At 38.8% G+C, this 24,505-nt stretch overlaps 1 protein-coding gene across 10 annotated transcripts in view; it reads right to left on the bottom strand.

Annotated features, from left to right (window-relative positions):
• LOC105196676 (potassium voltage-gated channel protein Shab) overlaps nucleotides 1-24,505 on the bottom strand; it is a 747,097-nt gene that overhangs the window by 238,453 nt on the left and 484,139 nt on the right. Inside the window, exons 8-9 of one of the 10 annotated variants that reach the window (XR_005574685.1) lie at nucleotides 9,261-9,643; nucleotides 9,064-9,123 (exon numbers count right to left, since the gene is read on the bottom strand). The exons of 8 other annotated variants lie outside the window; for them this stretch is intronic. Coding sequence is in view for 1 of the 2 variants with exons in the window: in XM_039448791.1 (XP_039304725.1) it covers nucleotides 9,602-9,643 (42 nt within the window). In the remaining variant the exon portion in view is untranslated. Of the gene's footprint in view, nucleotides 1-6,153; nucleotides 9,644-24,505 lie in introns of those variants that run through there. One more of the 10 variants, XM_039448791.1, reaches the window with a different exon arrangement.

Consider the following 24,505-nt stretch of genomic DNA (forward strand, 5'->3'; position numbering starts at 1 on the left):
ATGAACTAGTGACGCGGTACGACAATCCAAGGATTCTTCTAACAAATTATATGCGCGCCTTACTAGCAAGCACTCCTATAACTCAGGCCTCAGCCGCAAAAATAAACCGTTTGATTAGTACCGTAAATCAGACGGCACGCTCCTTCCGTGCACTGGGTCGTCCGGTGGACTAATGAAGCGATTGGTTCGTTTACATCATAGTGAATAAATTTGATTCACCCTCGCGATTGTTTTGGAAATCGTCGCAAGAGTCGAGTTTCCGACTTTTGATGAACTCAATACATTCCTCCTCACCCGGGCGCGCGCGTTAGACGCGGCTCAACCACAACCGTGCTCCGTAGCCGTCTTGGCCAAACGTAATGGAAGACGGGATGAAGTCTCATCTCATTCAGCTACTACAAGCGAAGGATCGCAATGCGTTGTATGTAAGACGCGAAACCCATTGCGACTTTGTAGCAAGTTCAAGGCACTTTCAATCAAGTAACAAAGAGAGCAGGCGCGAAAGTCTAAAGCTTGCTTCAACTGCCTTAGCCCGAGTCACACGCTGGCAGCTTGCACTTCAATTTATCGTTGCAAGTTTTGTCAGGAGTAGCATTTTGCTCCTGCATGTAGACGCAACGGAACCAGTTGTCAAGACGATAGCACCATTGAACACAACAACTCCGAGTAGATCGGACCCTCCGGACACCCCTACAAAGGTCGCAGCATTGTCAACGCGATTAATGGCACCGTGTTGATTGCAACCGCGGTGGTAACATTGATATCAGAAAGCAGCCGAACGATAAAAATCCGAGCCCTCTTAGATTCAGGATTGGAGGTGTCTTTTCTAAACGTATTCCGCAGCATCTTTAGCTGCGGCGCCAAAGAGTATTATTGTCTTTGGGTTACAAGGAGTACCCACAGGTAAACCGTTGCAGGCAGCCTCGCTCATGGTGGGCTCTGAGAGACGCCCCGCGCTGAGAACTGCATTACCCACGGCATTTATTGTACCAAAACTTATGGAATTCATACCGATTCGACAAAAGAGATTGGCCGCATCTGCGTGGCCTTCAGCTGGCGGATCCCAAATATACAAGCCGGCCAGGGTGGAGACCGTTCTTGGCACGGACATCTACGCTTTACTCTTTGAGGGCGGCATCAGACACAGACCACCCGGGCAACCTTCAGCTCGTTTGAGTGTGTTCGGCTAAGTTCGGCTAGGTTCTGACGGGTGCGCTAACCTGTAAGAATTCCTCGCCATTGAGTAGCGTCTGCAGTTATCACGTAACTGTTGTGTTTGACTTTAGGGAGGAACTTCAACGCTTCTGGGTGCTAGAGGAACTCTCCGCTAACCGTATTCTCACACCTAAAAAAGCTTTTTGCGAGCAACTCTTCATGAGTTCTCACACGCGCGACTCCAACGGTCGCTATACAATGCGCCTGCCGCGAAGCGACACTTCGTTGGATTGCTTGGAAGACTCTTGCGGCGCTCTGCAATTGTTGCTGCCTACCGAGCGTTGTTTAGGTCGTGATTTAGCGGTCAAAACTGCCTGTATTGAATTTATGAATGCTTATTCTAATCTAGGTCACATTGAGCCGATTACGGAGGCAGGCGAGGGTACCCGCGGTGTGTACTACTTGCCTCACTACGCGGTGGTTAAGTCCTCTGATGCTGACGGAAAAATACGTGTCGTATTTAACGCTTTATTTTGGACTACAACGGGACTATCTCTAAATGACCTCCTGTTACCCGAAGTTGCAGTCGGACCTCTGGCTCGTGCTAACTCGGTGGAGGTTGCATTGGTTTGTTTTCACCACAGACATCATCAAGATGTTTCGACAGATTCGGATCAACCCGGAGGATGTCGAGCGCCAGAGAATCTTATGGCGGGCGGGCATTAAAAAGGAAATTCAGGCGTTTAAGTTGACAATAATCACTTATAGCACAACGCCTGCACCTAGCGATCAGGATTCTGCTTCAACTGGCGGCCGACGAGGAATACAGATTCCCCCGGGGAGCTTCCGTCATCCGTTCAAATATGTATGTCGACAATTTACTTGCTGGTGCAGACACGCTTCCAGAAGTGGATTGGAACTCAAGCGCCAAAGAGAGCCTTCTTCAGGCCGGTGGTTTCCAGCTGGCCAAGTGGGCAACTGATCACACGTTGCTGTGCCAGATGGCAACCTCACGGAGCGTTTCTTTTAGAGTGCCGTGCGCACCCTGGGCGTTCTATAGAGTCCTCAGGACGATATCCTTTGACTTAGAGCGATCCCGGATTTGGACCTTAAGATCGAGCCTACCAAGTGTTCCGTTTTCTCAAGCGTGGCCAAGTTGTTTGACCCGGCCGGCTGGATAGCCCCGCTGGTCATTACCGCCAAAGTTTTCATCCAGGACCTATGGATGGCGGGACTAGAGTTGGATGACCCTCTTTCCGCCGTCCTGCGCGTCCGCTGGATGCAGTTTACTTTGAACTTATCTTGTTTAAATTTGTTGCTGATTCTGAGGTGGCCAGGCATTCAGGAGTGCCTAAAGCTGCATGCGCTTTTTGGATGCTTCGAAGCGAGCGTATGCGGCAGCTATATACTTGAGGGGCGCCGGCCCATCCGGTGAGGTACACACGAGTAGTTCCTCGTTGCCAAAACCAAGGTGGCGCCAATTAAGCCGCTCTCCATTCCACGGCTTGAGCTGTGCAGGGCACTGCTTGTCGGGAAGTTACTGTGTCGCACTGCCAGAAAGTTGCGATTGGAAAGATGCACGCAACACGCCTGGACAGACGCCAAAGTAGTGCTCGCCTGGATACGGGTGCACCCATTAAGGTGGGCTAACTTTGTGGCCAATAGGGTGGTTGCCATTCAGGAGTTGCTATCGACTGATCGCTGGCATTACATCCGCATGAATGAAAAACCGGCCGATTTGGCCACTTGAGGGATTTCGACGACTGAACTCGGAGATCGGCGCTCGTGGTGGCACGAGCCTGCCTGGCTCGAATTTTAGTCATACGCTTTGACGCCCGAGAGCAGTGAGGTCCAAGAGGTGACCGAAGAACTGCGCGTTCACGTATATCACGCTGAAGTTGCAACGATAATGAGTTACTTTCCTGATTTTTCTCGTTTACGCGTTTACTACGTGTCTCCGTTTTCTGTCTTAGGTTTCTGCGTGGAGCAGCGCGAACAGGAACCGATCAGTTTGCCCTCTGCCAGTTCTGTGACTGAGCTATTGGTTAAGAGAGCCCGTTATTGCCCGTGACGAAGTCGAGTATTTTTGCATTTGATTCTACCGGAATTTGGAGATCGGTAACGTCTTGATATAAGAGTGACACGCTCGCTCGTGCCTGGCACCCAATTGTATCGTCTAATCTCGTGCATTTGGTGTGAGCGACTCTGCGAACAGCTTTACTATTTGACTATTGTCATGAGCAATTAACGTAATTGCACCACGCTCGTGAGTGCGGTCGCACCACATATCCATGTTCACCGAATTTTTTGAGATTTTGATCCGCCATATTAGATCAGCCATTTTGAATTTTGAAAATCTGTCTTTAGATTCATAATCACCAACTTTCAGATACAAATTTTCAAAACAATTGATTCGATACAAATAAATGACACAAAAAATAAAAAAATAAAAAAAATTAATTTGCTCTATTTTAACAAAAAAAATCGGTCATATCAACCAAATATGCGTTGAAAAGGGTAAGAATAACACTTTAATGTGATATCCAGCTGGATGCTCAAAAAAAATGTTAGACATTTTATACGAGTAAGTTGTGGAAAATAGCCAAAACCCTCATTTTTTGCACCTTTAAGTTAGAATATCTCAAAAACTTGACGTGATACAACATTTTTGCAGACAGATTCGTAATCAACGCATCAAAATCTATCAGAAACTTTGTTTACTTTAAAGCAAAAAAAAATGTTGAATTTTTGTCGAGTGTTATTTATATAATTTATATTAAAAATAATATCTAAGGCTAAATAATCAAAGAGTTCGTAAAAGTGTTCGCGCGATACTCAAGATGCAAGTTCTTTCTTGTTCAAATCAGTTTTACTTCAAATATAACTTTTTATTGATGATATCACAAGTGTACAATTAGCTCACTGTTAGCGTATTAGGTTATTGTCCCGAAGATCTTAGGTTCGAATCTTGCCCACGCCAATGCGTTTTCAAAAATTGTAAATTATTGCGTAATTGTAATTAACAAAATTAAGAATCTTATATGCAAAACAGTAAATAACAGATTAACTTATAAGATCTGTTAAAAAACTAAAAAAATTTTTTTATATTACACTTTATTTGTATATTAAGTAACTCATATTTAGTAGATATATCATGGATGTCTGGTAGATATTCAACAGATATCTAGTACATACTATATGTCATGGATGTTTGGAGGATATTGCATTAGATATCCAGTAGATATTCAGCTCTTTTTTGGCGGACATTTGGATGTCCAAAACATGTCCAGTGGCTGTCAATTTGATACTCATGGATATCGTTAACATCCAGCAAGAACATTCAATAGACATCTAATAGGTATTATGTTTTGTGTGGGTACACACACGCACATACAAACGCGCGCGCGCGCACACGCACACACACACACACACACATGCTTGCACACAATAATACAAATCCATGTGAGATCAGAATGACGATGACAATTGATATTCAGATATTAGACTTTTCATATTGCACACACGGTGCAGGACGCGTTTGCGAAAACGCCAAGTTTTGTTTAAAAGCGCAAATGCTGCGTTGTGACGAGTTACAGTTGTTAAGTTGATCGATTGATTGCTATCTAATGTTTAACCAATATTAATTCATTTGTTGCGGACGGTTGAAATCTCTTTTAATTATATTTTCGCGTATTCTGATCCTACATTGTGGGGGTTCGTCCGGGATCAGTTCACGCGTAATTCTAAAGACCCAAAAGTAGCGAGTGACATTGAGATCAAAAAATCAAAACAAAAATGTCAAGATCTAAGACGAAGATTCAAGACGAAAATTTAAGACAAAATCTCAGACGAAATGACGGATGGAACGACGACTGCGACGAAGAAGATTGATTCGATGTCCATAGATGAAATAAGACGAGATCTCGAGGCAATGGGATTTGAAACCAATGGATCCAAAGCGGTACTGAAAAAAAGATTACAAAATAGCATTGATGAAGAACGACGCGGGAGGAGTACCATGTGCTGATGGAAAGCGAGTCGGCAGACGCTCGAAACAAGCCGTTAAAGACAGCCACAGGAAGAGAAAAGTTAAAAGTAGAGATGAAGAGACGTACGACGAAGAAGACAAAAATGATGAGGAAGAAGACGAGGAAGACGAAAATGATAACATTAACAAATTGAAGATGATCTAAAGACACGGTTGCGCGAATTAGGTTTTATGTTAGTGCGATCGGCAAGAGACGACGTCACGAATGCGACTTAAGGAAGTGTTGAATGAGAGTGACAGCGATGAAGAAAGAGGGAGCGACGACGATGATACAGAAAAAGACGACATAGAGGTACGATGCGGTGCGTGTGATAAACGAAAATGTGATGGAAACAGATATCAAGTACGTGATTCGTTAGAGGCATCAGCGAAATGTTGCGAACAAATGTTCACATTCGAAGACGTCAAGAATGCTCTTGAAATTTTTAGTGGAGACAAAGGTGAGAGTATCAAACATTGGATTGAGAATTTGAGGAAACTGCAGGAATGTGCGGATAGAACAAGCGAAAAATGAAGGACTATTAAATCCAATTGACAAAGTTGATATTCTATTACACACATATCACATAGACCATTTAGGTCCAATGCCGTCTACAAAGAAGAACTACGAGCATATTTTTGCTGTGGTGAACGCTTTTAAATTAATTTAAAATTTCTATGGCTGTATCTAACACGATCGATAACTACAATAGAAGTTGTAACAAAAATCTTTGTTTTAAAAAAAAAGAAAAAATGTACGCCAGGTTTAAAAAAAATGTTGTATAGTCTTCAAAAATTCTTAACAACCTTTTTGTAAAAAAGTATCGTATATTAGTCTTATCTTATATTAAAAATATTTTTTTTAAATTAAACTATTCCAAAAAAAGATTAGATCATATAATTAGTCAGGTATTTTATTACACATAAAAAAACAATATTTTCCTCTAAACCCACGTAAACTCTAAACTTTTTCAAAACATGTAAAAAAACTTGACGTGTCCGAGTCTTTTTATATTACGTTTCATATATTTAATTACTCGGGTATGCCAGGCTTTTTTAAATGTTTTAAAAAAGTTTAGAGTTTACGTGGGTTTGAAAAAAAATACTGTTGTGTTTCTTTATGTCTAACAAAATACTTGGCTAATTGTATGATCTAATCTTTTTTTGGAATAGTTTAATTTAAAAACACGTTTTTAATATAAGATAGACTAATATACGATACTTTTCTAAAAAAGGGTTTTGTTAAGAATTTTAAAAGACTACACGACATTTTTTTTTAAAGATTTTTGTTAGGGATCTCACTACTTTTTGGTACTTTTTAATTAAAAAACGTTTTTACTTTTAAGTTTAGACAGATACCAGCAATGCTGTCATTATACGTAGCCCAATGTGGCAATGTCAATGACTAAAACAGTATAAGAAGGTTATGGAACGACAGTTTCATCAGTCTTCCGTGCGCATGCGTCAATCACATATAAGCTAATCGTAGGCTGTGGATGTTTTCAACGCATACACAAAAGCAACTGGTAAGCGAAAATCGTCTCACAACCTCACCACACTGAAGAACCCAATCAACGCGGCGTTGAGCACATGCGTGCTATCTCGCTCATTTTAATGACGTCACAGTCTTTATCTTACGTTTTGATTGGATGATTTTGATATACGGCGTCGTTAACTCGACTCGGGTTGAAACTTATAGCGTTTTCGATTTGCTGACTCTATCCGACTCCGAGTTAATGTCTATTCTTTTTAGCTACATTTTTTGCACAATTTGTCTCTTTTTTCGCAGCTAAAAAGAACAGACCTTGACTCGAAGACGGGTAGAGTCACCAAATCGAAAACGCTGTTACTGCACTGAAAAGCATTATTATACTTCTCTCTCCCCCTCTCTCTCTCTCTCTCTCTCTCTCTCTCTCTCTCTCTCTCTCGAGCGCTCTCTCAATTGGGTAGCTGCATAGTGCATAACTTCACACAAGAACCCATCTTAATGGACAATCGCCCGTCTTGAGCGTTGTAAATGCGCCTTCAGGCGAACAATCGCGAGACTGAACAAGACAACAAACAACACTGAAAACTGAAAATGTCAAAATGACACTTTTCATAGACTCGCTGTCAAAATCTCGGGATTGACTAAATCAATTTTATTCGGACCGGTTGCAATCGTAAGCTCGTAAAAAATTATTACAAAAGATCATTAGAACTTTTTTCATTATAATTTTTGTTTCTGAGTAAATCCAAATTAATTGAACGGAAAAAATGGGCAAGGCAAAAACTCAAGATAAGCCTACTGCGGTAGCGCTTCGACAATGTCAGTGCCGTAGTCACAAATTTTGACAAACTTTTTTTGTAGACCTGGCTTGCGACGCTACCGCATCGCTTGACACGACTGAAATGACAGTAATTTTGGAAATCCAATGAAAATAATAAGCGACCGTAGAACTGCATTCATGTTAGTTGCATTTTAAATGTTTATAAAGTAATAAAAATTACTGTGAAGAAGAAGAAATAAAACACGTATTAATCACAACAAAAATACTTAAAGAAAATGGTCAGACAAAACGCATGAATGGGACTATTCCGATTTTAACAAAGTTAACCGTGCCAAAACCACTCGAATGGTATAAACACTTTGAAACAGTGCAACAGCATATTAATTCAACATATAGCCGAAGCGTGAGGACAACATTTTTTGAATTGATGATTGGTAAACCCATTAAACTAAAAACAGACATTAAACTATGAGAAATTATAGAAACAGAAGGTATAGTGTCATTCAAGAAACAGCGTGCAAAATTTCGAAATAAAACCAAACAAAATTTGGTCAATATTCAACAGGAAAACAGGAGAACATTCAATAAAAAGAGGAAAAAAGCAAGGACTTATCAAACCGGTGACTTAGCTATCAAACGAACGCAACTTTGTCCAGGCCTGAAGGTTTACACACCGTTTCTTGGACCTTACGAAATAATAAAATCCTTGAAGAATAATCGGTATATTGTGCGGAAAATCATAAATCATGAAGAACCGGTTAATACAAGTACAGGAACAGATTACATGAAACCTTGAACAACTTGGGAAAGTGATAAACTAAACACAAAAGACGATGAACCAAATTTAATAAAATACGACTTGAAGATAACCCCAAAACCAAGAAAAGAAGTTATGTCTAGGGCTATACTTAAAGTCAGGACGGCTGAATGTAGAACCAGAATGACAGTGACCAGATATTCAGATATTTGACTTTTCATATTGTACACACGGAGCAGGACGCGTTCGCGGGAACGTCAAGTTTTGTTTAAAAGCGTGAACATGGCGTTGTGACGAGTTTCAGTTGTTAAGTCGATTGATTGATTGCTATCTGATGTATAACAAACCGCCTTCCGAATAGAACTAAATAAACTTTAAAAGAAATAGTTAAAAGAAACTTTTCAGATATGTTTTTTTAACAACCACGTCGTAGAAAGTATTTTATTATCACCGATAATAAACTAAACCTATTTTTAAAACAAAAAAAAAACTCATTATTAAAACAAAGAAAAAAAAACTCAATATACTTTATAAAATATTCCAAACAACATATAAATAAACTCTATTCAAACCCAAGTGTCTCACTTAAAAGAACTTTCAAGTAATGATTATTAATACAGTTTATAACTTAAATGTAAGATATTATTCAAATGGCCAAATGTGTGTACTGTGTTCCTCATTTGCTGTAATTCAGCCAGCATTAATTGCTGCACTTCCAAAATTTGCCGTTGAATAGTTAACTCATCATTTTTCAGCACTAATTTTTCTTTCTAGGTATTAATCATTTGATGTGATAATTCCGACTTTAATTTTTGCTCTTCTTCTATATGAGTCACCTTAGGTAACAATAATTGTATCTTCGATTTTTTTATTTCTTAGATATGCATTAGGTAACAATAATTGTGTTTCCAGTTCTGAAATAAAAATATAAAATATTTACGTTGTAATTAATTTTATATATGTATAAAATTTTATTTATTATATAATTCATTAATATTTCTACTCTTTTTTTAAACAAATATAATTGGAAAATATAACAGATGTAACGAACCGCCTCCCGGCCATCATTTGGACCGTCTACCGCTCCGCGCTGTCCGGTTGACTTCCCGCCTAATAACAGAAACTAGACGCGAAGCGCCTGATAAATTCTAAGTACACATTCGCCCAAACAAATGCATTCCGTGCGATGGATATCTCGGTACGCACGCGCAGCCGCATGCAACAGAAGCGTGCTCCGTTCGTATGCGTGCACACTTGATCTCGAGTGGCGGGGATGCTGGCCCAGCATCCGAATCCAACGTCTTTGCATTTATTTTCTTTTCTTTTTCTTTTAATGTAAATTATGAATGAAGTTCATTCCTTTTCTTCTCGAAATCGCCGTCTAATTCTTTATCAGACCTCGAGCGTGCCCTCATCCTTCGCCAACCACCGCCCCTGCATGCAAAGCGGGGTCGTTACACAAAACATAGTGCTGCCTGCATTAATGCTTAAAAATAAATTTTTACACAATCTTTTCTGTAAAAGGCAGCTGGTTTTTCTTATTATCAAATATTTATTGCAGATCATCCAAATCTAGCTCTATGTCATTTTCAGCAATATCAAATCCCCCTTGTAAAATATACAAATTCGCTGATTCAGAAGTCAGAAATTCTAATAAATCTTTCTCTAAAGAAGAGAAAGATATTTTTATTAGCGATTCTCCATTTATTCCTAAACTATGATTTTTTCGTCTTATCTCCTTTTATAAGGCATACATCTTCCAATCTTTCCATGTTTTTAAATATTTAACATATTGGAGCCATTTTGTCATATTGTAGTAATAAATAAATTAATACTTATTTGTATAGTATTGTCCCAGTGGACACAATTTGTAATTGTTATATAATTTGGAAATAATACTTTATATTAAAAACATAATAATATAACAAATATTTTGTAAACACAAATTAAACGAGAACGCCTTCAACGGCTATAGCTATAATTAGTTCATGTTCTTAGAAAATATGTCAATAATCCAGAACATTCGCCGTTTTTCTTTCAGATCAAAACTGTAACCTCCACATTTCCTGCAAATGACTAACATCTGATAATGACCTTTGATAGACGGTAGCTTGTATCTTGGACATTTTTATAGAAAACAACTTGAAAAAAATGCCACATGTAGTTGAAAATAGGAACAAAATGATACCAAAGTTTAAACAGATTCCAATTATTTTATCCGCCTAAAAAAAGTAGTAAAGAAAAGCTTAAAAACAGCCTTCTAATGTGGTTTCCCCACTTAATTTTGAAGCTTCGAAGGTACTTTAAATTTCAAAGCTTCAAAGTTCAAAATTAACTTCGAAACTTCAAAGTGTCAAAAAATACGTTTGTGCCCCGCAAACTGAGATATTATTTTTTACGACTATTCATTATCGTAAACACGAGTTCTCAACTACCGGTAACATTGTTTTGCTACAATGGAACTGTCTTGTTTTTAAAAATATTTCAACAAATGTTGAAACAACTTTTCAAAATAAGTTTCTATTAGAGTAAAGCCATGTATTTTCATTAGATATATTTTCAATAAAGAAATATTTTTGCATTTATTTTATTTCTTGAAAAATATTTTTTCACCATTCCCGAATCTTCTTTCAATATTACGGTGCAATTGAAAACAAGCTGAAATATATATATTTTTGGAATATATGTTATATAATGCAAGTTTTTAAAATATCTTATAATATATTGTAATTGTAGTATCTCTTTTAATTTACACAAACGTATTTTTTGACTTCGAAGCTTCGAAGTTTCAACGACATTTTAAACTTCGAAAGATTGAAGTTACCTTCAAAGCTTCAAATCTTTGAAGTAAGTCAAAAGTAACAGCTCTAATGCCTAGCCATATGAAGTTAGCAATGTTATTTTTTTATTTAAGATATGTTATGTACGTTATGCAGGGTGTTCCATTTTAAAAAACAAACCTCGATAATTCTTCAATGAAGCATTTTCAGCAAAAATGTTTCAGATAAAAGTTGTATGGTTTTGAGGGGGACCTAAGTTGATGTCATTAATTTGAGCTTGAATAATTGCTTGAAGGTCATTTTCAATTTTTAAATGGAACTGCATACATTTTATTGCATATTCATGTAACTTATCTCAAGACCTTCTTAAAACATTATACATAAATGTTTTTTTGTTAAGTATTTTTCGAGTAACAAGACATAAAAATTACAATATTGCCGACTAGATCACCGACTGATTTTATCTTGACTAGTTGGATCACCCTTCGATCTTTTTAAACCATACAACTTTTGTCTGAAACATTTTTGCTTCATTGCTTCAAAAATGCTTCATTGAAGAATTATTGAGGTCCATTTGTTTAAATGGGACACCTTGTAGAAAACTGAGTACAAAAGTAAAAATATCATTAATAATGTTGTGTGTACGTGTACTCATGTTCTATTATGAAAAAAGAAATTAACCGAACCTTCAACCATTCTGCAACTAGTTTTTATTGGACCAATGTTAGCTGCATTTATTGTACGTGCTATATCTTCAAATTTTTCTTTCTAAAATTATAAAATTACACATAAAACAATTGTAATTTTTTCCTCAATATTAATAAAATACGTAACATTTTGTTTCGACTTTCTCCTTTAGTACGTAACCTCTTGCTACTTGTGGATGCAATTTCATCTATTGAAGTATTATTTCTTTTTGCTTCTGCATTACGTATATTTTAATAAAAGATTAACACTATCTAAAATATCACTTTATATTTACTAAATGCAAAATACGTATATATCTCTTTCCACTTTTTATTTTAATTTAATCGATTGAAGGTTAAAATGTGAAGAGTAAGCAGATTTATCCCTTATTTAAAAACAATATAGTTAACATTTCACGTAATAAGTTTTGCTTTGTAAATATTAGTAGGTGAGGAGAGGCGATGTCATGCGTAATAATTACGCCTCTTCTTTTGTAATATTTTTTAATCCCAACAAGTATATACGTGTATTAAGTACACGTGTGTTCTGTACACAGGGTGATTTTTATATTATGCACCGTTAATTGATATTTATAATTATGTGTAAAATGTGTAAGTATATTTTCCGAAGAGGACTCAATCGTCGTAGCGCCATGGATTCGGTCGGTTAACCATCGTCGTCGCGCCGTGGAGTCGGTCGATTGACCGTTGTCATCGCGCCGTGGAGTCGATCGATTGACCGTTGTCGTAGCGGCGATCGTCTCTGCCGTTATAGAGTCGGTCGCGGGTTGATCGTCGTCGAGGCAGCTCCGATCGTCAAGCTGGCCAACGAAGATGGTAAGTATAGGTAGCAAGCCAAAGGTGCCGGGCGAAGTGTTCGCCCACTACTGCTTTTTTTTGTGTGAATCCGTGTGAATCGAATCGCCAGTACCGAGCAGGTGAACAAACTGCTCTTTTGAATGGCTGCACCTTGTGTAACTTTAGGAATCGCAAGGATTTTGAGTGACGATAAGTATCACTTAAAATTGCCAAGCAAGTACCTGAGGCTTCTTGTGCAAAGGTTATGACAATTGAAGAGAGCGATAGCTTTTCACAAAAGTTGGTTACAACAGGCAGCGCTATCTCGTAGAGATTTCGCCGGAGCGTGACCTGGGTAGTCGTTTGCGGCGGCGCCTATTGATAAGCAAAGTGGCCGCACTTGACTCCGAGTAAGGTCCCCGCGGCGTGGCCTAGCGGCGGCGCTTGAATCCTCCAGTTCGTTTGAGCCCCACTCCGGCTTGTTGGCTAAAATGCTAGTGATCCCGGGGCACCTTCCTTGTCCGTATAATATTTTTTTAAACAGAGATACATAGTCCGGATTGTGCCATGCTGTATGCAAAGTAGCGAGCGGGTAATTATACTCACACGTCGTACGTAGACGACGTCTCGTAGAGAGAGACTGTAGTAACCCACCGTTTGTAGACGGCGCGAAGGGTGACTATACGCATGGTGGAAGAAACAAGGTGTGCTCGTTTCTTGAACGCATTTTCGTCACGTTCTGCGCAATGACTGAGATCTGCCATTTTGCAATCATACATATCAAACGCGCGTAATTTTGATTTTACGATGCTGTCGTGGGCAATAAAAAATTGTAAAAATAATTCTCGAAACACAAAAAACCAAAAAATCAGTTTTTTGACATTTCCGAAGAAAACAGAAATGATCGAGTTTCGGATTTTTTATGGAACTTTTATTTGTAAAGATCCATGGATTTTTAAAACAGCTCGGGGGCGTAGCTACTGCTGCTTTTTCCTCCTCACCGCGCTGCGCCTACAGCTGCGGCTGCCTACGTCTCGGCGACCGGCGGGCGGTGATACGCACTTATTTGCAGATTTTATTGATTTTTTTTCATTACTTATGGCAAATATTAAAAAATGGTAAAGGACTTTTTTGCTCAGTTTTACTTGATCTATCAATCCACGAAACCAGGGGCGGTAGTTATCTGACACACTGTATATATACATACATACGAGGTGTGTTCAAAAAGTATCGCGAATTTTGAATTTTCGCGGGTTACGTATATTCGAATTTCGATCTTTTTGTGGCGTTATGTTGGTACTCATGTCTCTCACTTATGCCGACAAGCTCGGCCATTTTGAATGTTCACTTAATTGTTGACAGCTGCTTTGCTTGCACGTGTTTTGGATCGTCTTCGATTTTTACCTATTCAAAAAAATGGATCAAAGAACCTGTATCAAATTTTGTGTGAAAAACGAAATTAAGTGCGCGGATGCATTCCGAATGTTGACTGTGGCATACGGAGAAGCTACCTTGGACCGAAGCAACGTTTATCGGTGGTACAAAATGTTCTCAGAAGGCCGAGAAGATGTGAACGACGAAGAGTGTGCCGGACGCCCGAGCACTTCAACAACAGACGAAAAAATTAATGAAGTGGAGAAAATGGTATTGGCCAATCGTCGAATCACCGTTAGAGAAGTTGCTGAGGACCTAAACATATCGATTGGCTCGTGCCATTCGATTTTTATCAATGATTTGGGCATGAGACGGGTCGCCGCGAAATTCGTACCAAACGCCCCTGCTCACACATCGTTGCTTGTGCGCGACTTTTTGGCCAAAAACAACACACTAATGATGCCGCAGCCACCGTATTCCCCAGATCTGACCCCCTGTGACTTTTTCTTGTTCCCTAAACTGAAGAGGCCCATGAAAGGACGACGTTACGCTACGCTTGACGAGATAAAGACGGCATCGAAGGAGGAGCTGAACAAGATAAAAAAAAATGATTTTTTGAAGTGCTTCGAAGATTGGAAAAACCGTTGGCACAAGTGTATAATATCTCATGGGGATTACTTTGAAGGGGACAAAATAGATATTCATGAATAAATAAATAATTTTTGAAAAAACACAAAATTCGCGATACTTTTTGAACACACCTCGTATATATATATATATATATATATATATACGAGGTGTGATCAAAAAGTAAGGTGACTTTTTGAATTTCGCGCGCTCTGTACACTCTAATTTCAAAATTTTTTTTTATGTTGGTACACTCATCACAATCATATGTTCACAGTTTTGACTATATAGCATGTGTTGTTTTTATGTGAGAGGCATAAAGGTTAGACTCGTGTTTGCGTGCTCCGCGATTTTTTGCTGTTGAAAATAATGGAGCAGAGAGTTTGCATTAATTTTTGTGTAAAAAATGGTATTAAGTGTTCAAAAACTCTTGAAATGTTGACAGTGGCGTACGGTGAGTCAACTTTGAGCAAAAAAAATGTTTATAAATGGTATAAGTTATTCCAAGAGGGCCGAGAAAATGTTAACGATGAACCTCGCTCTGGACGCCCCAGCACGTCAAAAACCGACGAAAATGTTCAGGAAGTGAAAGAAATTGTGTTGAAAAATCGTCGAATCACGATTAGAGAAATAGCTGATGATCTTAACGTATCGTTTGGCTCATGCCAATCAATTTTAACGGATGTTTTTGGTATGACACGTGTGTCAGCGAAATTCGTTCCAAAACTGCTCAATTTTGATCAGAAGCAGCGTCGCATGAACATCGCCCAAGACATGTTGAACGACGTCAATGATGATCCTGATCTGCTCAAAAGGGTTATAACTGGTGACGAAACATGGGTATATGGTTATGACGTCGAAACCAAAGCCCAATCTTCCCAGTGGAAGAGCCCAGGAGAGCCAAGACCGAAAAAGGCACGCCAAGTTCGTTCGAATGTGAAGGTTTTGCTCACAGTTTTCTTTGATTACCATGGCGTTGTGCATCAAGAATTCCTACCACAAGGTCGTACGGTAAACAAGGAGTATTACCTTGAGGTTATGCGGCGTTTGCGTGAATCAATAAGAAAAAAACGTCCGGAAGTGTGGAAAGAAAATTCATGAATTTTGCACCATGATAATGCACCTGCGCACACGTCGTTACTAGTGAGTACTTTTTTGGTCAAAAACAATACTATCATCATGCCTCAGCCACCGTATTCACCAGACTTGACCCCCTGCAACTTTTTCCTCTTCCCAAAATTGAAAAGGTCTTTGAAAGGACGAAGATTTGCGACGATTAAGGAGATTAAGGCTGCATCGCTGGAGGAGCTCAAGGCAATACCCAAAAGTGCATTTTAGAAATGTTTTGACGACTGGAAAAAGCGCTGGCACAAATGCATTGTATCAGAGGGGGATTATTTTGAAGGGGATAACATAATTTTGGATGAATAAATGAATATTTTTTTATAAAAATGAAAAGTCACCTTACTTTTTGATCACACCTCGTATATATATATATATATATATATATATATATATATATATATATATATATATATATACAGGGTGTCTCAGACCAATGTATAAAGATAACTACGATGAGGTAGAAGGGATCGAGATAAATCAAAAAGTCTAATAACAGTTTGCGATATTTGCAATAATTTTCGTGTAATAAAATATTAAAGTCAGCCGAATATGAGCGCGCGGAGAGGCAAACGGTTGGTTGTCTGAGCTGTAAGGCCGCCCGGCTCGACGCGGTGCGGTGCCAAGCTATCCTTTCCCTCGCCGCGCGCCACTTACCGTCGCCTACAATCGGGCCGCAGTGGGCGGTCCTACGGCTCAGATGAGCGACCGCTTGTCTCTCCGCGCGCTCTTATTTAGCTGACCTTAATATTTTATTACTCAAAAATTATTGCAAATATCGCAAAATGGTATTAGACTTTTTCATTTATCTCGATCCCTTCTACTTCATCGTGATAATCTTTATACATTGGTCTGGGACACCCTGTATATACACAGGGTGACCCATTTTAACTTAGGCAGCCAAATAACTCGAAAAATAAGCACACTACGAAAAAATGTTTAGAATCAAAATTTCGTCATTTTGAGGGGGACGTACAATGACATTAAAATCAGCCCTCCCCTCATCCCTCCCCCTGGGCGGTGAGGGAAGGCAAGTTTAAAATCTTAAATGGGAACCCCTATTTTTTATTGCATATTTGGAATCTTTGGCTAAAAACACATACAATTTGTTTGAAACATTTTTCTCGATTCATGATAGATGGTGCTGTAATTGACGAAATTCAATTTTTTCGATTTCTCTTACTGAGAACCCATGCTTACGATTCTGCAATAAAATAACAATAAAAATACCACATTTTCATTGTTAATACTCAAAATTAATGACATAACAAAACTGCCTTTAGCGTAACCCGTAGCTAAAAGCAGTTTCTTGAGAAGTAATTAATAAGTAATAAAAAATAATGAGAAGTTTGTTTTAAGACTAATTTCGAGTATTACCAATAAAAACGTGGTATTTTTATTGTTAATTTATTACAGAATCATAAGCATGGGTTCTCAGTAAAAGAAATCGAAGAAATTGAATTTCGTCGATTACAGCGCCATCTATCATGAATCGAGAAAAATTTCAAACAAATTGTATGTGTTTTTAGCCAAAGATTCCAAATATGCAATAAAAAATAGGGGTTCCCACTTAAGATTTCAAACTTGCCTCCCCGCACCGCCCAGGGTGGGGGAGCTGATTTTAACGTCATTGTACGTCCCCCTAGAAATGACGAAATTTTGATTCTAAACATTTTTTCGTAGTGTGCTTATTTTTCGAGTTATTTGGCTGCCTAAGTTAAAATGGGTCACCCTGTGTGTGTGTGTGTGTGTGTGTGTGCGTGCGTGCGTGCGTGTGTGTGTGTGTGTGCGTGCGTGCGTGCGTGCGTGCGTGCGTGTGTGTGTATATATATATACAATATATATATATACAATATATATATATATACAATATATATATATACAATATATATATATATTGTAACACCTATTCACCATAGTTATCATTTCACGTTTTTGGCATGAATCTTTCTTTATTATATGCATTTGAATTTCCCACCCAAGATGGCTGTGTTGTACCCTGTACAATTACGATAATTACACGCATAGCAATAAGAAATTAAGATTCCTATTGCTATGCATACGCGTAGCGGACTCGAATTCCGCATACGCTAGAAATATCGAAAGACGCTGACGATCTGTCGGGCTTCCGGCCCGCAACACCATCGCGCTGCGCCAGCTAATGTTGAATTGCTTTCCGGTATTTGGATTTCGGTTAAGCGTGGGAGCTGCATGCCGCAAGGAACACGATTGGCCGAACCAAACGACGAATTTCCGTATAAATATCGCGACAAAATCAGAAAGCGACGGAAGAGTTTGACAAACAGCTGTCCGGTGCGTTACTCGCCGTGCGTGACTTACACGTCGAACTTGTAACACAATCCAGAGATAACAGCCGACCTATATATACCGGGCCGTCCGGGAAAAGCAAGCAAACGAGCGACATATATAATCATACTACAAGTGTAACAAGGGCAATACTGAAGAATACATTATCTTAACGTTGGAACAAGCAAGTGTTTTATCTTCGACCACCGAGCGGCCCTTCCTACCAGTCCTAACTCCTAAGGCGCCGAAAAGATTCCGATATACCTACCGACGTCCCCAGAGCCATCACCGAGACACAACAGCTGAGTTCAGTCACACTCTCTTATTGGCCAACAAAAATGTATGCGCACGAGCACACCTTGTTTCTTCCACCATGACTATACGTAGGTTACTACTTATGTATCCGGAACTGGAAACATTGTTGTAGGCACCATCTGACATATTTATTGTAAAGTTGACATTTTTGACGGTATACATACTTAAAACATTTTGTCATACGGACGCTATTTGTGTTGTTTACAGTGACTTGAAAATTTCATCTCAGTCAAAAAATGGAATTAACTCGCGAAAATTTTTGTGCGATGATTTATTACGACCTTCAACGTGGATTATCTCAACAAGAGTGCATCGATCAACTTACTTCGACTTTTGGCGATGAAGTACCATCTAAAACCATTGCATATCACTGGTTTAATAAATTTAATTGTGACCGTCGTTTGCTCACAGATAAATTTAAAGAAAGTCGTCCAAAATCGAATGTTGTGCTAGAAAACATCGATGCTGTATGCAAGACCATCATGTGACATACCGTGAGATTGAGGCATCCCTGGGCATTAATATAACAAGCATACATAAGATTTTACATGAACATTTAGTCGTGAAAAAAATTTATTCGCGTTGGGTTCCGATAATTTGACAATCGCTTAAAAAAAGGTTTGTGTTGATTGGTGCAAAAGTGCTATAAAAATTGATTCAAACTTATGCAAAAGTGTATCGATCATCGCGGAGAATATTTAGAAAAACGATATCATTTTCAAACAAACTATTTTCAATAATAAATATTTGTTTTTGTTTATTATTCCGCATATTGAGATGAAATTTTTAAATCACTGTAAACAACATAAATAGCGTCCGTATAATAAAATGTTCTAACTATGTATAAGGGAGAGCAGGGTAGGTTGGAACAGGAGTAGGTTGCAACACAGCGTTTAAAACGCGCGCCATAGCGGCTCTAATCGCGCTACAGCGTCAGAAATTGTACTAAAGCATGGCGCTGTTGCACGATTATAGCCGCTATGGCGCGCGTTTTAAACGCAATGTTGCAACCTACCCCTGTTGCAACCTACCCCGTCCTCCCCTACCGTTAATAATGTAAAATTTTGCAATGGATATGTCAGATGTTGCCTAGCAACACCAGTGTTGCCAGTTCCGGATACATAAGTCGTAACCCTCATAGTTACCTGTCGTATTGAAGGGGTTAAAGCGCAATCGAAAGCGTGTAACATTGGTTATACAGTACGCGTTAAGCAAAATATCTGTGCCATGAGACGGTACCCTGAGAAACACATATTTATATGTTTTGAATGAGTTGCGTGTGAATTCAAAATGGCCAATAATTACGGTACTTTATAAATCTAGTAACTTTAAAAAAAGCAAAGAGGAAGGAGACAAATAATATTCATCAGTTCACTAAAGAAAAACTGTAAACACAAAAAATAAAACGTGGAGCAGGCACGATGTTAAAGGTGGTGATAAAGCGCAGAGAACGATCTGACTCATACATGTTAAAGGTATTCGACATGTTGAATAGGTTACAAAAGGAGAACTAGGCCTGTATAAACGATTGAAAGGAGAATTTGAAAAAAAAATATCAAAATGTCTCAAACGCCGGAAAAAGATAGAGAAATAAGTAATTACTCATTTAACCTGTTTTTACTCAAAAGAAAAGAATCCAGCAGAAAAATATGGCGGATTGCCTGGTAAAATGAGAGGGCCGCTTTCACCAATGTAACCGATCGATTAATCTATTAGAATTGAACAATCGTATTATCTGTTGTGTAAAATAAAAAATGCGATTCGTCAATTCCAATGGTCTAACCTCTTGGTTAGTTTTAACCAAGATTGGTGAAAGAGGTCCTTATTGTTAAAGTTGACTACTATTCAAATTAGGAAATCTATTTTACCGACGAAATGTAGCCACATGCGCATGCTGCGTGGCCATATACGCATGTGATAAGTACGCAAGTGTAAAACATGTATACATTTGTAATGCATCACATGGTGATTTAAATGCATATATCTATTAAATCGTCTATAATTAAATATCAATTAAATAACAATAATTAAATAATAAATTATTCTCTGCTTTAGAAACACAAATTCTCTGCTTTAAGAATACAAAACTAATAAAAAAGTAATTTGTATTTTTAAAGCAGAGAATTTTTATTTTTAAATCAGAGAATTAATGTTTTTTTATATAAGAGTTTGTGTTTGTAAAGCAAAAAATTTATATAATTAAAGCAGAAAATATTTATTTATACATATCATATGTTTAAAATTCATATATATTTCACATACGCATATGGCCATGGAGCATGTTTATATCGTTACATTTCGTCGGTATGACAGGTTTCCTAATCTTAATAGACATCAACTTTAACAATCAATATTTCCCTTCGTGAGGCAAATTGTTGGATCTTTCTGTTAGATTCTGAGCTTTCGTTTTGAGTAAAAATACATTAAATGAGTATATTAGACAGTATAATTTTATCAAAATTTAAAGTGAGATAGCTATTTCTAAGAAATAGCCTAAACACTCAGTGTTCGAGATTCGACTAAGGGTGACGCTTCTCGCAAGCTTTGTTTCTGTTGCCGGAGCATCGATATGCTCTAAAGCTCTATATTATAAGAGTAGCGCAACCAACCGCTTTTTGGACTTAATGCTGGTTGGTTGAAAAGTGTGGAAATTAAAATCATTGAACACAACACACACACACACACACACACTTATTGGATAAGAAACCATTAGGTCCACCATGGCAGTTTAAGTCGGCTTAAGATAAAAGGATTGCGGTATTTTCATAATATAGCTATAGTATGTTCTGCTGAGCGGCTTCACTTATCAGCGTCAAAATCCTGTGGCGCTGTCCGCGGACTGTGCGATTCGTCGTTTGCGTATGCAGCCAATCGCCAATAGATCACCCTCGCAATCTACGTACGTCACACTCAGTCACGGGGCTCCAAAAACGAAGTTGAACACAACTATCGCCGAAATCGGCGCAATTGTAATTCTCACTGTTGTTCTCTCTCAAGACGGTCACGATCAGAGAGGAACCTAAGAGCGGCCATGCCGGCCTTTTTCTTATAACGCTAAAAAATGATCGAAAATAAAACATTGCCCAGTGCACATAAAAAGCTAGTTATGGGTCTGAGTAGGTCGATAAATGAGATCGTTACTATGATTCAGCGATGCCTTTCACTGCACAGCGCCGCTGTCGCAACATCGAGGAACTAAACTAGTGCTCTATCTTACTCAGTCTCACTCTTCACCGATTTTCACACCGATTCTGCACGCACAAATAAACACGATACTTTTAATTGGAAATATCTTTTATACTAAAGCTTCTAGGATCGTTTTGAAAGTACATACACAATCTTATGTAATTCACAATACGCTGGTTGGTTATTTTGTAGGTACAAAGTCTAAAACTTTTTTACGCAACATATATTGTCACGAGACTACCACAAAAGCACATTGTTTTGCAACTTTTTTCCGTTTTTTGTATCAAATTGTAGCCAGCGTATTGTATTTTTGTCAATACCTTAATTCTGAAAAAGAATTTATCACTCTGTGAATTCAATAAAAAGTTTACTGAAATTAAAAATAATAATGTTCAGTATCTTCAGCATCGCTTTAACGGCATGAAATTAGAAAGGGCCTTGGCCACTCTTTCCCGAAAGTCTGCTATATGTTATAGCATTTAAGCTGCGCGTTCTAGCAGGGAGCGGAGGTGGGATTCTGGTTCCTGGCGTCCCTGCCGAGGAGTGGTAGAAGTGTCTACTGGGGGATTGGGCCCCTGCTCTCGTCCCCTCGATAAAAATACAGAGGGGTTGAAGCTCCCGAAAGAGGTCAACTCATTTTTCAACCCTTTTAGGAAAGTGCGTTGTCCGGCTCTTTTCCCTCGGTGGGTTTTTTGACCTATCGTTCTCTAATAGGCAACATTTTTTAAAAGTTAATTTTGAAGGCTTGCCACTAGTAATTAAGAATTGTACTTCTTACCGTTCCTCTGTGATTTAGACGGAAAAAGAGAAAGAGAGAGTGTGTGCGTGTAAGAGTGCTCGTAATAAATTATGGAGACCAGACGCGATTTGAATTTTTCTCTAGAAAGACAAAAATAGTGTTAAATAATATTAAGAGGAAAAAAACGGAACTATAAGGCAAGACCTTAGTATTTTGAGAGGAGTGCGAGTTTATAGGATCGAGGTTGCGGAGGTGCTATTTGAGCAGAAGCTTAGGAGCGCGCATTCGTGTCTCGTTTTTAGGATGGAATTTTTTCCTGTCTTGAACAGGGCTTAAGGAGGCGCTGCTTGAACGGCGATTCATTCAGCGCACAACCTGGCCGCTATATACAACATCGGTGTTGAAAGGAGTTTTGCGGAAGGGTGGAGACAAGGGGAGAGGCATCTCGGAAATCCTCGATGGAAGTTATTTATTAATTATTGACCCACCCGTTATCTTGTCAACGATCTGTAGTTTGGAAGCTGCCTTAGGTTGCGCACTCACCGATCGCTGACTCGATATAAGAGATCTGATTTCCGATTTCGCGTCGTATTTATACCGTCTGATTGTGACGAGAGGTACCAGGAAGGAGAGGTTCCCGATTTCTGTTAGATTTCCAATATAGTGTTACGAGCCGAGCCGTCCCTGCGAGGCGAGTTCGAGCTGCGGTATGAATAAGGCCGTGAAGCGTTCTCCTTGACAACGGCCTTGTTTATTAAAAAAATAAGCTGTCTTTGATTTTGGAGTTTGGTGTATGATGATATGGTCGTGTTTGGTGGTTAACTATTAAAGTGATTTTGTGTTTGATAAAGAAGTCTAGTTCTTTTCCGGAGTGAGAGCGCGAGTAAACAAGTACCCCTTTTTGCTCGTAACATTTTGGGGGCTCGTCCGGGATCGAACGGACGGACAGAGAGAAACGACATACAATGCCTCTTACAAATACCCCACGCCGAGGGATCTGCACACGTTCCTCGGGAGACGCCGGGCATGCAATGTTAACAACGGGAATTGAGCGGACTCCTGAAAGTGTTGAAGGTGAAACGTCGAGCGCGGAGACGCTTCTTCGGATGGCGATGGAGGAGCTTAAACAGATGCGCGAAGAGCGCGCGCTACAGATACGGCAGCAGGAGGATCTTGTGACGCTTCTGCGACAACGAAAAATGGAACTCCGGCTTCTTCAAGAAAACCAGCTAAGTCTTTCTTGTAATAGTGCCGCTAATAAAACCAGAGATGCACGCGATCAGAATATTTTGCTTCTTGAGAGAGAAACTGTTGTCACGGGAGAGGAGGAAACCTCTCGAATTTTGTTAAACAATGAGTCGGGTCTTAAATTAAAACCAAATACTTTTGATGGAAGTACTCCGTTACGTGAATTCTTTTCGCAGTTTAACTTAATTGCTCGGGCGCGTCGTTGGAATGAGGAGACGAAAACTGCCGTGCTCGTTTCGTGCTTAAGAGGAAAAGCTCGCGCGGTATTAGAAAATGTTCAAGATTTGGATAATTTTAAATTCGCGGAATTAAAATTAGAATTGCGATTCGGGGAAATTCATTCTCTACAAAGTTATTACTGTCAATTTACGAATAGGAAACAAAAGTTTGGGGAAAATTTTGCTGCTTTTGGGGCAGAAATTGAGAGATTGTCTCAATTTGCGTATCCCGAATGTCCACATTCCGTTCGGGACAAAATTGCTTGTGCACAATTTGTTTCTGCGATATCGGACGGTTTCATAAGGAGAACTCTTCAGTTAGAGGGAATATCATCCTTAAAAGTAGCGATCGAAAGAGCCAAGACAGTAAAATCTATCCAGGAAAGTTACTTTGAACAGAAAAGGAGAAATAATTTTAATTTTTATAAAAGAAAAGAGAATTATTTCAGTTTAAGGAAAGGAGAGAGTGATGTTGAAAAAGAAGAGAAACAGGGTAAAGATGGAAATAAAAGTAAATTCATAAAACAAAATGGAAATGGAAAAAGATACGAAAATAAAAACCGAATGGAATGTTGGCTTTGCGGGAAAGAGGGACATTTACGTTTTGAATGTCCCGGGAAATTGGGAAACGGGGTATAGTCGAACTTGACGGGGTGAGTTTGACTAAGGGAAGAAGAGCCCCGAGGGTTATGGGAAAGAGAATTAAACATTCCTATAGATTAAACAGAATTAAATGTAATTTAAATGAGTTTTGCTATTCTGAAGAAGTAAATAATAAATATTGTGTCTTTAAAATAGATACGGGCTCTGATGTATCAATTTTAAATAGTAGTTTTGTCGATTTTAATAAACAGAAAGTCGAGATTTTTGATTGTGGTTTGAAATATCCTACGGGG

The sequence above is a fragment of the Solenopsis invicta genome, chromosome 4 (assembly GCF_016802725.1).
Source record: "Solenopsis invicta isolate M01_SB chromosome 4, UNIL_Sinv_3.0, whole genome shotgun sequence".
Lineage (NCBI taxonomy): Eukaryota > Metazoa > Arthropoda > Insecta > Hymenoptera > Formicidae > Solenopsis > Solenopsis invicta.